Here is a 13,963-nt window from a genome sequence, read left to right as displayed (position 1 = left end):
ACCAAACAATACTATTTTCACCTCTAGTCGATTATTTATTCAGCGTTTGAGCCACGGACCACCATTTGAGGCCATCTAGTCTCTCAGACCCATTTGAGCCACTGACCACCATTGTGAGAGTCTATTAATGTGAAATGGTGGTCCGTGGCTCAAACATGTTATCACTTTTGAAGTTACTTGTTGTGTTTAGATATGTAAATACTACTCTTTAAAGCCGTGTTTCGGTAGTCGAGTGGGTACTGTCGACGGTTAGTAAACATTGAGGCCGGGCATAGTTGTTTATAAACCTTCGACACTAACCATTCGGCTACTGAAACACTGTTTTACAGTTTCGTACAAACATCATATATAAACATCATAACAAGTAACTTCAAGTGATAGACGTTTGAACACACAAACAACAACAGCGTTAAGTATTAAATAACATTTAATCACTTACTTGCTCCGAAGACGGACCCGCGATGGTGACGTGGCACGTTCCAAACAAACACTGACCAAACCTACCTCCACGCGTCTCTTCCGTATTTGAGGGCGGCGGCACTTCCTTCCGGTGTGAGGCCACGCCCGCGAGATTTAACCGCGAATCTATTGTAGTCATTGTAGTCCTCTTACGTTACATCCGGGTCCCTTGGTCCCATCCGCTTCTAATGCAAAATAGCTACATATGAACGCGTGAATCTTTTTTTTTATTTACAATAACGTTATTTGTCAGAAAGGAAGCCATTGAGGGTTAAAATGGGTCTTAATGCTTCCAACTCATATAACTGTCACCAACAACACTTTTAATGATATTACATGAAGCAGACAGCCCTGTGATGAAACCTTTAGCATTACACTGTGGTTAATAGGTTTTTATTCACAATGGAATGTTATTGTACTCTTAATATATCATGGTGTAGCACAGCACAGTAGATTCATATTTCAATCGATCTGGGATGTTAAAATTGTGCAAAACTCTGTTCAATGAATGGCCTCTTCTGCTACATTAAACATTACTAAACATTAAACGTTACTTATACCTGTTATTGAGACTCCTATAGAGCATGTTGACATGGATAGCTTGGTTAGTAGTATCTCTGTTAGTTAATGCAGTTTGATTGATTAAATTAATAGCCTATTTTATTAGACAAAAATGTAGAACAGTAGTGTCATAGAGTGGAAAATGCCATTTGGTTTAATGTCACAGAATGCAGTGCCACGTAGAGCAGCATGATAAATGGTTAACTTTATAGTGTGTTCAAAAATGGCAGATCTGCAAGTTCAGTGTCTTGAATGAGATGTGCTGTGAGTTTGCATATCTGCTATTGTCCAGCATAGGACCGTTGCACAGTGAAGTATAAACAAGGCTTTAGGATTTATAAGTCGTTTTTAGAATATAATAGAATATTCACTCCAGTGAATAGCATTTATCCATTTAGATAACTTTTTGATGTTATTTAATTACTTATTTTTACACAGAAACATAATGTGTGTCTTTACAATAACTGTAATGTAATAATAATACTAATTATGTAATGTAATAATTATTAATTAAATAGCCTTATATTATTCTGAAGGCAACCGGATGTCTTCCGGCTGCTCTAATGGCCACTCTACCCCCTGAGCCACTGCCACCCCTTCATGTTTTTTGACTGTATACAATCGCATTAAGCGTATAGTTCTGTGAGGTGTTCTAATGCCAACTTACACCTATTCTGTACATTTACATCAGGTGTGTGGGTGTGTTGCGTACGTTAAAGTCGTTCATTTTTATTTATTTTATCTAATGTAACATAATTAAATGTCAAGGAAGGAACAAAGAAAGAAAGGAAAATTAATTTCCTATTTCTGATTCTCTGCACCGTATCAAAACATATGGACTGCCTTTTTAATGCACAATGAAAAGTATTCCATAAAAGCCACAAAAGTACCCTATGAATATGTATTCCCCAAAAGGCACAAAAGTACCCTATGAATATGCATTCCCCAAAAGGCACAAAAAGTACCCCATGCACGGCGCACGTTGGCTGCCGTGTCGCCCCGCCCTCTGCTCCCATGACGACGAAGGGACGCGTTCGCTGATTGGCCGGCTCCGTGTGGACTGTTATTGTTAGCTAGTTAGCCTCCGATGCTATTTTAAACCACCAGTGGATTAACCAATAACCAGTACCACACTCACACTGTTTAAAGCAGCCCGTAATAACATGCCACCATCGACTAGTGGTGGTGGATCAGCATATATGACGTTACTTTAGTTTGGACAGCTACATAAAATAAACCACTGCATAAACATGTGTTGTTTAGTTGGCTAAAATGCTCCATGCTATAGCACAGTATTAACATGATCAGCGCCTGTTGGCTTATCAGCACATCATGATAAGGTAAGCCTTCTTCTGATTTGAGATCAAAATCACGTCGCAGTGTATGTGTATATCACTGGGTTTCAACCTTTTTCGTGTCAAGGTCCAGTATCTATTCGGCATTTGAGCCACGGACCACCTTTTGATGACATTTATCCTCTCGGACGCAAAAACTAAAGAATATTTTTGTTATTGTTGGATAAGACGTTGTCCACAATTCCATTCCATGTAGTTGGTACCATTTAGAGATAACAGGGAAACGTTGATCAAAATAACAATTCTCCTACATTTTATAACTGTGTAGACTTCTTGTAAATTAAGTAATGCAGATTTTTAACAATTATTTAAAATTAAACCAAAGAGTTTTAGTCTTAGTCGACTAAATATGAAGTTAACAAAATGATCACTGACTGAGACAATAAAAAAGAGTGAAGCTACAGTGGTTTCTGCCTACAGAGTCTTGAATAGAATAGCCTTGTGTCAAGAAAGACTACCATAGTAGACAAATACCATCATCTATTCTGACATTTGCATAGAAAGTGAAAGTCAGATAATGTCGATAAAAATATGTCTGATAGTCTTGATTCAAGGCTATCAATGCAAGCGGAAATTTAATATGTATACATATTCCAATTCTTCAATGCCCAAAAATAGCAGATTGACTATTTTTGGCAAACATTCCCCCCCAGAATTGGGATGCCGGAGTGTTCAAGTGGTTAACTAAAAGTGGCATTTCAAGTTTTAAGTATATTATTTAGATTATCGCGACAATATCGTTAATGGCAATTACGTTTTTTTGCCACAATATTAACCATAACATAATTTTCAGTCGTCCCATGAACCCTAGCTGTGTGATAAACAATGTGATGATGATTGATTATGATCAAACATGTGTGTCCGCTCCACACACACACACACACACACACACAGTCCTGTGATGCCAGCCATGCTGTCCTGCTCATTCTGGGATGGCCCAGCGTTACCGTAGCAACCTGGAGACACACAGGGAGCCTTTCTCTGCTGCCATGGTACTCGAAGGACACAGCAGGGGCGCTGACCTGGGCACAGGTGACATTGACACACAACAAACACACGCACGCTCTTCATTCAGACGTGTTCAAAACTTCAAATGTCTCAGACAACATGTGTGCTGTAACGAAATGTGTAGACGTCAAATTAAGAAGAAGTCAATCTACCTTAGCTATATTGAGAATGAGATCATTGTGACGGTATAGTGGTATAGGGCAGGGGTTCCTAATAAGAGGACGGGGAGTAGTTGGAGAGTTTTATTTAAAACACTGCCTACCACTATCTGTACATTTTTAATGTCCACACAAACACAAGTCCATCCATTGTTCACTTCCCTCCCCGTCCCCTGTAGGCTGTATTTCATGGAAATTAGACAATATAATCATTTGGTCTTTGTTCAGAGCTAAATGGTGCATTTATATAGCACATAGATTGTGCATTACATTCACCATTGGAACCTAAAACCTATGTGCTTTCATGGACCCGGCAGCCTTCTTTTTTCCCCAGTTCCTAACCAACTTTTAGGGTTCTGAACCTATTCATCTTCCTATTCATCTTCCGAAGAAACACTCTGAACTGGTTCAATTGTGGAAAACAATTGCTACAGAAACAGGAGATATGCCCCTACCCTACCCTATGAGCCCCATGGCTCGGCAAAGCTTACTTACTCACCGAGGTGCATGGCTAAAATCGGAGCATGTAGGGGCCTAGTTGCCACCTGTTCTGTCTAAAAACGTGATGCCAATACTTTTTCTCTTGGAAATATGTCATTTGTGTCACATACTGTACGTACAGCCACAGTTTTCTCACTCGCTCTATCTCTCTGTGTGTTTGTCCCTGTGTCTCTCTTCCAGACTGTGAGCATCCAGAGGTGTTGCCGTTAGAAGACCATCAGGTTTGTGTATTTGAGACACGGAACTGCTGATATGTGCAGATGAGTGTTCGGGTTGTTAAATTGGTCTTTGTTCTTTTTCTTCTGTTGCAGAAGAGACCGGGTTTCTGCACAGAGGCGGAAGAGCTTGGATCAAATGGTAGGTTGCTTGTCTGTAGAATTAGGTTAATTTAACAGTTAATCGAACCAATGGACTGGAAGTTAATACAAATATTCAATTGATAATAAATCCCTATTGTGGGCATGTGGGTTATAATGGCTGATCTACAAGCCATTCTATTTTCACTATTATAAACTACAAATTAGTCATTAGTCAACAAGTCATAGTCAGAATATTGCGTTCTGGAAACAAATCCCTGATGCACCAGTAAATCACTAATTCTAAGGACACTTCAAAAGATATATCCTAAAAGAAAACCTGAATCATGAATTGCAAAATACAAATATGTTATTAAACGTGTGTACGCTATTGAATATCCTACTAGTAACATACATTTAGAAGCAATGTTCTTAACTTCTACATCTGCTATTTTCACTATGTAAGTATGTATGATATTCCTTTGACACAAAACATGTTTTTTTGCCTAAATAGTTCGAGAACTAGAAAAAGTGCCCTTCCGGGCACAGGTCTCCACCAGGTTATCCACAGATCCGTGCAGTTAGAGGTAAAAACACTTTTCGGCCAGTTATAGCGCCACCTTGAGGCTGAGTTGAAATTGTTCATGTGGCATTTCGTCCTCGGCCTAGTGGGAATGTGGGTGCACAATTTCACGGAAATCACGCGATGTGTTCATGATTTGCAGCATTTTGTTTGAAACTGAGCACTCCTGTGAACTTTGGAAGCCAATCTTAACCAATCAGGATGGAGTCTGATAAATCTGAAAGACCCGTTTCGTTGAATGGCTCTAGAGAGACTGTGTACCAATTTGCGTGATGTTTGGACAAAATCTGTAGGTGTACTGTGCAAAAACGTGTTTTGCACAAAGCGGCCTCCTGGTGGCGCTATAACAGGCCGTTCTGGAAAGTTTGGGGCAGAGGTTCATGGTTGGCATCCAGGGAGTGTGTGTGCAAAATATGGCATTGAAAAACTTGTTTTGCACAAAGCGGCCTCCTGGTGGCGCTATAACAGGCCGTTCTGGAAAGTTTGGGGCAGAGGTTCATGGTTGGCATCCAGGGAGTGTGTGTGCAAAATATGGCATCGACCGGGTTAACGGTGGCCGAGATTAGCTGTTCACGGACACACACACGGACACACGGACGGACGGAGTGCAAAACATACTCTCCCCACATGCCTTCGGCCTGGTGGAGACAACAACTGATATAGAAACCTGTGATAGAAAACAGTCAGAAAAGACATTTTTAGAATCTGGTCTCAGGTCTTGTCGAGCACCGAAGTCCTGACGTCCCTCGCTCATCTCCTGGTTCACGGAAGTAATATACTGTCTCGGCGAAAGTGTCAGGGTGGTGTCTTTGTATCGTTTACGACAGTCAGTCAATCATATATGATACAGTCTGTTTCTAGCGAAAATGTAACTAATTCAGCAGCAGTAACATTTGCTTTTTCTCTCAGTCAGTTGATTCTTCATATCCATATGAGTGAAACGGCCTGGATGATTTGTTTATTTTTCAAACGCAGTTCTTATATGAGGCGATCTAAAATCCCCCTATGGGGATTACAATGCAAATGCATGAACCAGTGGACTTAGCGCCCTCTATTGACGTCAGACTATAATGGGTAAATTGTAAATAAATATTTGTAAGCTTTAGAGCTTATTCCAGTGTGCGGTCCTTACCTTTTTTCTATTTTTAACCCGGCACCTAGCTTTAACCCATTTTGGGCGGAAACCCCTTTTGGTGTTAGCATTATGTTATGCTTTAGCTATTGAAAAATAGCAGATCTACAAGCTCATAGCGCGCCACCGAGTGGCGCGCTACGAGCTTGTAGGTCTGCTATTTTTGAAAAATCGAAGAACGACTGACATAGAAACATTGCTTTTTCAGAAAACTGTCAGGATGTAGAAACATTTTTAGTGAGTGGATGTGCGTGCTCTATTGTACCTTTCTAAATGCTTCCCACCCTCTCCAGGGTCGTGGCCTCAGAGCTCCCTGTCTCGCTCCCTGCAGCGCGCGGAGGCGCTCCTCAGGACCACCTTCAACCCTGGTCTGAAGTGGCTGCTCCGCACGCGCAGCCACGACCACGAGGACGAGGAGATCGAGGAGAAGGGGAGCTTCGTCGCCGCTCACAACCTCGTGTCCCGGTCCTCGGCGCGCCTCCTGCGCCTGCAGCAAGGCATGCTGGGAGTGGCGCCTCACTGGCAGCTGGTCAGCGGCGCGCGCGGGAGCTCTCCTCAGGTGAGGAGGCTGGGGGACTGTGCCCGCGTAACTGTGATGCATTTTGTTTTGCAAAAAAATAATCAAAAATGTTTTATTTCTTTGTCAAAAGCTCTATATTCTGATAGGAATTAGGGTTAAATCAGAGTGTTTGCTCAGTAACAGGGGTCTCCCCATCTCTCCACCTCCGTACTATCCACGAACATCCTTTTTTAGTTTAAATGTTATAGTGCTCCATTCCATTCCATCTGTTTACTTCCCATTTCACTTGTGTGTCCTGTCTCAATTCTTAGTCCTGATTGGATGAAACTGGTATCCCAACTTGCATTTCCCGTCTCTCCAGAAAGAGACGGGGAGACCCTCTGTTACAGAACAAACGCTATATCAATAATCAATGTTTTGAGTTTTGGGTATTTAGTTAGTTTTAGTTAACTCTAATCAGTCCCAGCAGGTGTGCGTCAGAGGCCTGTCCCAGCCTGAGGGGAGTGGCGTCGTGGTGTTGCACTCCTCGCCCACCATGCGGGGGAGCTACAGAACCGTGACGAGGCTGCTGGAAGAGCGCGCTCGGCTGCTGTTCGTACACGAGTATGGCAGGAGGGTCCGCTCCGCTAGGCTGTACATATCCACACTGCACAGCCTGCTGGAGAGACCCGCAAACAACGAGGTAACCAATAACACCACGCTGTACATATCCACGCAGTTACCAGACTATTTCTTTCTTTTTGTTTTTGTAACCGATTCTTCACCCCTGTGTCAATTATCTAATGTGATCCTGGGCTCTACACACCCTCTGCCAACCTGGGGGGGGGGGGGCAGCGGACTGACCTCATGCTTCCTTCAATGCATGAGGAGTCCAAGCTGCTTCTTTTCACCTGACAGGGGGGGAGTTTTCCTGGTTGGACGTAGTGCGTGGAAGGAACACGTTATTTCAATCAGTTCCTTTCCCCTCCATCAGGCGCCCCGGCTGGCCAGGGGGAGGCAGTTTTGAGACCAGAATTACTGCATGTTTTTTGCGAGGGTACCTACCCTAGGGGAAACGGGGACAACATGCAAACTCCACACAGAAAGGCCCTTTCGCCAACCCTGCCTCGGGTATGGGCACTGAGGGAACACGCCGCCAGCACTCATAGCGTCCCCAGCGGGAAACGAACCCAGGGAGGGGTTTGCTGTCTTTTGCGGTTATTTGACTTTTTTTGCCTATTGATTCACCATGCTTATAGGGGAAACACTGATTTCTTTTTGATAGGGGTGACATGCAGCAAAGGTCTTTTTGATAGGGGTGACATGCAGCAAAGGTCATTTTGATAGGGGTGACATGCAGCAAAGGTCTTTTTGATAGGGGTGACATGCAGCAAAGGTCATTTTGATAGGGGTGACATGCAGCAACGGTCATTTTGATAGGGGTGACATGCAGCAAAGGTCATTTTGATAGGGGTGACATGCTGCAGCAAAGGTCGTCGGGATCGGGACTCGAACCCGCGACATACTGTCTTGTCAGGCTGGATCACCAGCCCAAGTGCCCGGACCGCTAGGCCCGGCCCTGGCCGGTAACACTGATTTGTAATGTGACAGAGATGTACGTGTTGAGAGTAGCTTTTCCTCTCCTCAGGACCCAGGGGACTGTGTTTGTTCCGGTGCTGCTCTGGTTTCACTGGCCCAGGAACTAAAGCTCCATCTCAACCACTGGTCATGTCTGTCGGCCAAGGTCAGTAGAGTTTGTAATTTTGTAAAATTGGTTTGTAGGCTTTGTTTTGTTTTAGTTTAGCTTTCATTAGATTTCATGTTTTAGATCTCATTCTTATATTGGGGTATTTATCAGGGGCTAGAATAAGAAATCTCAGAAAAATAGCCGATTAAGCTTGTAGATCGGGTATTTTTGCTGTTTTCTTTCTGACATCACGGCTTAAAATTGGCATAGCTAAAATATATTTAATGATGAGATTTCATATCCATCCAAAATATTCATCGATGATCCATCATCAAATTATTGGCTTAGGATTGCGACAAAAATGTAAACAAATCTCCACGAATTCAAGGCTTTATTATGGGGTGTGTAATTGATAGACATTAAGTCCTTTTTTCGGTATTATAATTATTTTAACCATTTAGGACTGAAGCTGAATGTTGCTATATATTGTAAATGGCAACAAGAACCCCAAAAGAGGTTCTGGTCTTTTTCCACAGCAAGGTTCTGTGTCTTTGTCCAGATGGCATGAGGTTGAAAAAGCGATACAGGGGATGATCAGTGTCATGTGATATTGAAAGTGCTAGCCTTATATTAGCCTTGCTTGTCCATACTACAGTACCAAGGGCATTTTCTATTGTCACCAGCAGATCTGTGTCTGGCCACTGGGGGGCAGCCTTGTATGTGAATGCCCTCGTATGATTGGACAATATACGGTGAATAAACTATAAATGTTTTTTCTGTCTTCCATCCAAGGCTCGTTCCGACGCCTACCTGAGGCCCGTCGTGGCCCAGTGGAGCCCCCTGCTGGCCCAGATGAGAGACACGCTGGCCTTGCTGGCTCTCCAGGCGCTGGTTCTGACGGAGCGCTACGTGTTCGCCGTGCTCTCGGCCCTGGCCCAAAAACCCGGGCTGGACTCTGTGCCGAGGGAGGTTCTGGAGGAGATCCTGGCCGGAACGGAGCTCTACAACCAGCTGGCGGAGGAGCACCGAGCTCAGAGCGGCGGCGCCGCCACCCGGTGGAGGACCGCGGTACTGCAGCGGGCGGATTTCGGCGGCGGGCTGCCGCGGTTCAGGTCCGCTAGCGGTGGTGCCGCTGGAGCGGGGTGTCACCCCGCCGCCTTCCCCGTGAAGGAGCTGCTCAGGGTGATGGCCGCGCATCGTGGCAACATGGCGGCCCGGCAGCTCCACTGCTGGGCCTCAGAGCGGAGCTGCCACGACGACGAGGCCCACCACCTCCACGAGGAGGCCCACCACCACCACCACCTCGGCCGTGAGGCTCGCCACCAGGACCCCCAGCTCCGCGGTGGGGCCCGCCGCACGCCCGAGTGGACTTGGGAGCAGCTGGAGCGTAGCTACACGATACACCGTCGTCCTTCCTCCCCCGGTTCCTCCTCCTCCTCCTCGCCCCCGTCTCCCTCCATCCTCCACGCCCCCCCCTACCCCTCCCCCCACCTCCCTGACGTCCCGTCCACCTCCCCCCACCTCCTCCACGCCCCCCCCTACCCCTCCGTCCACCTCCCTGAACACCACGTCGTCGTAGGACCACGTCCCGTTCCGTCCCAGCCCAGTGCTGCTGCGCGGCTAAACTCCCCCTCCCCCTCCCCCTCCTCCTCCTCCGGCCAGTGCCAACAACAACCTCGTCTGGCCCGCGGCGGGCTAGCGGTTACGGCCCCGACGACTGCCAAGGAAGACTCTGCTTCGGTCCGAGGCTCTCGGAAGGGGCCGGTTCCGGTTCCGAGCCAAACCCGCGTGTCCTCGTCGGAGTGTAATCCGCTCCTAACTAATGGGTCTAAACGGGCCTCTCCCTCCTGGGCCTGCCCCCTCTCAGAGTTCTGCCAACAGGTAAGGGCTTGTCACCATTTAACTTTGACGATTATTATTAATAATTGTCACACAAATAATTGCGATGAACGATTTTAATTGTGTTTTTTTGGAATAAGGAAATTTGGTATCGGAATCAGAATCAACTTTATTGTCACATCACAGTTTTTTGGGTGAAATTAGTTTTTGTGCATAGTTCCCATTGTGTGTGTCGTTTCTGAGTGGTGCAACCACTCCTACAAGCAGCAATGTCCGTGTACCTGTGTACCTGTATCAGTGGTCATGAGCACGAGTATGTGACTTATTAATACCAGTAGGGGGCGCCAGAAACGGCGAGAGGGGTAGTGCTGTGCCTGCTGCCTGCTAATGAGAGAGAGAGAGAGAGAGAGAGAGAGAGGGGGGGGGGGGGGGGGAGATCAAGGCAGAAAAGGAACATTATGAATCGAAATTTCGTTTGCCTTTTAAGGCTTCGTAATAAATTAGCTGATCTACAAGCACACGACGCGTTGTAAGCTTTGTAGATCTGCTATTTCTTTTTACGTATGAACATTTTTCAATATGGACACGATTACCTTTTAGATTAGAAGATGATGTAATAATTGTGATGACAACCCCTACCCTATACCAAACAGGACCGGGCCTCCGTGGGCCTGCTGCTTCAAGCCCTGGTGTCGTCCGGAGACATGCCAGCGCCACCGCCACACACGCCCAGAGCACGCTCAGCGACCAGCCCGGCGCCACTGCACACGCCCAGAGCACGCTCGGCGACCAGCCCGGCACCGCCACCGCACACGCCCAGAGCACGCTCCGAGACCAGCCCAATCCATCCACCGCTACCACCCAGTATAATCACGACAGATACAAGTAAGTAAGCCTGTGTAAACAATAATAAATATTACACACACACACAGTAATGATTTTTCAGAACGTGAAAAATAAACGTTGTGCAAGTATTTTTTTTTACTTCAGTATTTACAATAATTGTCAATACTTTTACAATTTCATGAAAACTTGTGAAATGGAACATTCTACCCAAAAAACAATTACATTGTTTGATTGGTGATTGACAGCCCTAGACACAAGCAGGAGTGGAGGTGGTGACCCGGTGATGATGTCACCAAAACCCGGACCGGATAATGGAGTCGTACCAAAAAGAACAGTGAACAGAGTGACCCCAGAACCACATCCATCCCTGAACCACAGCCAAAGCCTGGAGCGGAGCCAGCATCAACGGACGGAACGGGAGCCATGGACCGACCCTCATCCTCCCAGCCCCAGGTATTCTGATCCGACCCTCATCCCAGCCCCAGGTATTCTGATCCGACCCTCATCCCAGCCCCAGGTATTCTGATGAGTCAACCTGTAGGCCAGGGCCCACTAATAGGACTGGTTTTAAACCTATTTAGACCTAAGGCCGATTAAAAAGAAAATGGCAGTTTTCTGAAAAACCTATGTTTCTATTTCAGTGGTGCTCTGCTCAACCTTTTCCATGTGTGTTGTAACCTGCCGTTTTTTTCTTCCTTCTAATTATTTGTTCGGCCCATTTTCTTGTTTGTTTGTTGTCATGATTTGTCACAACTCGAGTTGGCTTTGTATGACGCTTATAAGGTCTTTAAATACATTCTTTTTGAAATGTCTCTGGGAAAAATGCATTAGGAATTATTTCCTGGGCCTGGCTTCGTCATGAAAGGGGGAGGGACCGCAACGCTCTATTGGCAAAAGGAACCAGAAAATAGTATAATATAATATAATATAACTTATATTTTAGCTATTGAAAAATAGCAGATCTACAAGCTCGTAGCGCCGCGGCACTTGTGTTACGAGCTTGTAGATCTGCTATTTTTGAAAGATCGTGAAAATGTGAATAATATATATTCATTCAGAGCGAACGTTTTAACTAAAATCTTTGCTTCTGGGAGGTCCCTGGATAAACTTATTTTCAGATAAAATACAGATCATTCTGGGGGTCCTTGACATGAAAAAGGGTGAACACCACACCACTGACATAGAAACATAGGATTTTCAGAAGACTGTCAGGATTTAGAAGCCTTTTCATTAAAAAAAAAAAAATCAGCCTCGGGTCTAAATGAGTTAAAGGACAACTTTAGTTTTTTTCAACCAAGGTTCATGCTTTAGGTTGTTATTAGAGAAAGTAAAAGATGAGTGTTATTTTCTTTTCCATTTGCTGCTTTCTTTCGTTTTAGGGATTTTAGCTGGCATTCGAGCATGGTGCTAAATATGCATTTTTTTACAAAATATTATGGAGATTTTTTTATTTTTTATTTACTATAGCCCTAATAAACCCCAGGAAATTACATCTGGCCACAAATAAATCACAGGATCTACAGAATGTGAAGGTAGCCTACTGGGGGAAGCCACACGGTGGGCTGTATTTTGCGTGTCTTAAGTACCAGGTCTTATTCCCTAACTTGAGTAAACTAAAGACCTGGAGGCGTGATCAATGCTCTTTGGCCACTCAGAATAGCCAAATGGCATTGATCACGCCTCCAGGTCTTTAGTTTAATCAAGTTAGGTAATAAGACCTGGCACTTAAGACACGCAAAATACAGCCCTGTGTGTCATAGGCTCAATGTCAGTTTGATACATTCAGTAGATCTCGTGATGTTTTGTGGCCAGATGAAATTTCCAGGGGTTTATTAGGACTATAGTAAATAATAAAAAAATAAATTGCTATAAAATGTTGTAAAAAAAATACATATTTAGCCCCATGCTCGAATGCCCCCGCCCCCCTGTCAAAAACAGCTAAAATCCCTAAAACGAAAGAAAGCAGTAAATGAAAAAAAAAGAACACTCATCTTTTAGTTTCTCTAATAACAACCTAAAACATGAACCTTGGTTGAAAAAAACTAAAGTTGTCCTTTAAGGTAAGAAAACGGCTAATCTGTAATTCTCCTTCAAACCATATAAACACGCTGGTCTTCCCCTCCTGCAGCCTTTGGGGTGTGAGCGAAGGGGAGGAGGAGGAGGAGGAGGAGGAGGAGCGACGGGAGGACTCCTTGTCTCGGCCCCGCTCCGTGCAGTGGCGTGACCTGGGCCGCTCGGACGCGTGCGGCCGCCTCTTCCGCCAGTACCGGGCCATGCTGTGGGGCCACTGCGGCCGCGCCCTGCGGCTGCACTTCCACCACCCGCCAGCGGGCGGCGCCGTAGGCAGCGTCAACCTGTGGAGCGACCGCGCGAGGGTCCGACTGCTGCGTGAACTCTGTCAGGCCTCAAAGCAAGGTTATTCTCATCGTTGTGAATTCATCTTTGGTTTTTTTAGGTTATTCTCATAGTTGTGAATTCATCTTCATGTTTTTTTTAGGTTATTCTCATCGTTGTGAATTCATCTTTATGTTTTTTTAGGTTATTCTCATAGTTGTGAATTCATCTTTAGGTTTTTTTTAGGTTATTCTCATAGTTGTGAATTCATCTTTATGTTTTTTTAGGTTATTCTCATAGTTGTGAATTCATCTTTAGGTTTTTTTTAGGTTATTCTCATAGTTGTGAATTCATCTTTATGTTTTTTTAGGTTATTCTCATCGTTGTGAATTCATCTTTAGGTTTTTTTAGGTTATTCTCATAGTTGTGAATTCATTTTAGGTTTTTTAGGTTATTCTCATAGTTGTGAATTCATCTTTAGGTTTTTTAGGTTATTCTCATAGTTGTGAATTCATCTTTATGTTTTTTAGGTTATTCTCATAGTTGTGAATTCATCTTTAGGTATTTTAGGTTATTCTCATAGTTGTGAATTCATCTTTAGGTTTTTTTAGGTTATTCTCATAGTTGTGAATTCATCTTTAGGTTTTTTAGGTTATTCTCATAGTTGTGAATTAATCTTTAGGTTTTTTAGGTTATTCTCATAGT

The 13,963-nt window shown here is 44.4% G+C and overlaps 1 protein-coding gene across 1 annotated transcript in view; it reads left to right on the top strand.

Annotated features, from left to right (window-relative positions):
- The first annotated feature begins 2,173 nt into the window (after nucleotides 1-2,173).
- Nucleotides 2,174-13,963, top strand: part of ccdc142 (coiled-coil domain containing 142) — a 28,727-nt gene continuing 16,937 nt past the window's right edge. The window contains exons 1-11 of the mRNA XM_083786353.1: nucleotides 2,174-2,360; nucleotides 3,270-3,407; nucleotides 4,223-4,263; nucleotides 4,354-4,399; nucleotides 6,347-6,612; nucleotides 7,043-7,255; nucleotides 8,201-8,296; nucleotides 9,032-10,120; nucleotides 10,732-10,963; nucleotides 11,170-11,377; nucleotides 13,053-13,339. Coding sequence (XP_083642479.1) covers nucleotides 3,308-3,407; nucleotides 4,223-4,263; nucleotides 4,354-4,399; nucleotides 6,347-6,612; nucleotides 7,043-7,255; nucleotides 8,201-8,296; nucleotides 9,032-10,120; nucleotides 10,732-10,963; nucleotides 11,170-11,377; nucleotides 13,053-13,339 — 2,578 coding nt within the window. The 5' untranslated portion in view covers nucleotides 2,174-2,360; nucleotides 3,270-3,307. The remainder of the gene's footprint in view (nucleotides 2,361-3,269; nucleotides 3,408-4,222; nucleotides 4,264-4,353; nucleotides 4,400-6,346; nucleotides 6,613-7,042; nucleotides 7,256-8,200; nucleotides 8,297-9,031; nucleotides 10,121-10,731; nucleotides 10,964-11,169; nucleotides 11,378-13,052; nucleotides 13,340-13,963) is intronic.

This window comes from Protomyctophum parallelum (assembly GCF_964188405.1).
Source record: "Protomyctophum parallelum genome assembly, chromosome: 16".
In the NCBI taxonomy this organism is placed as follows: Eukaryota; Metazoa; Chordata; class Actinopteri; order Myctophiformes; family Myctophidae; genus Protomyctophum; species Protomyctophum parallelum.
Note: the sequence above shows the minus strand (reverse complement) of the source record. Positions and strands in the feature narration are given on the sequence as shown.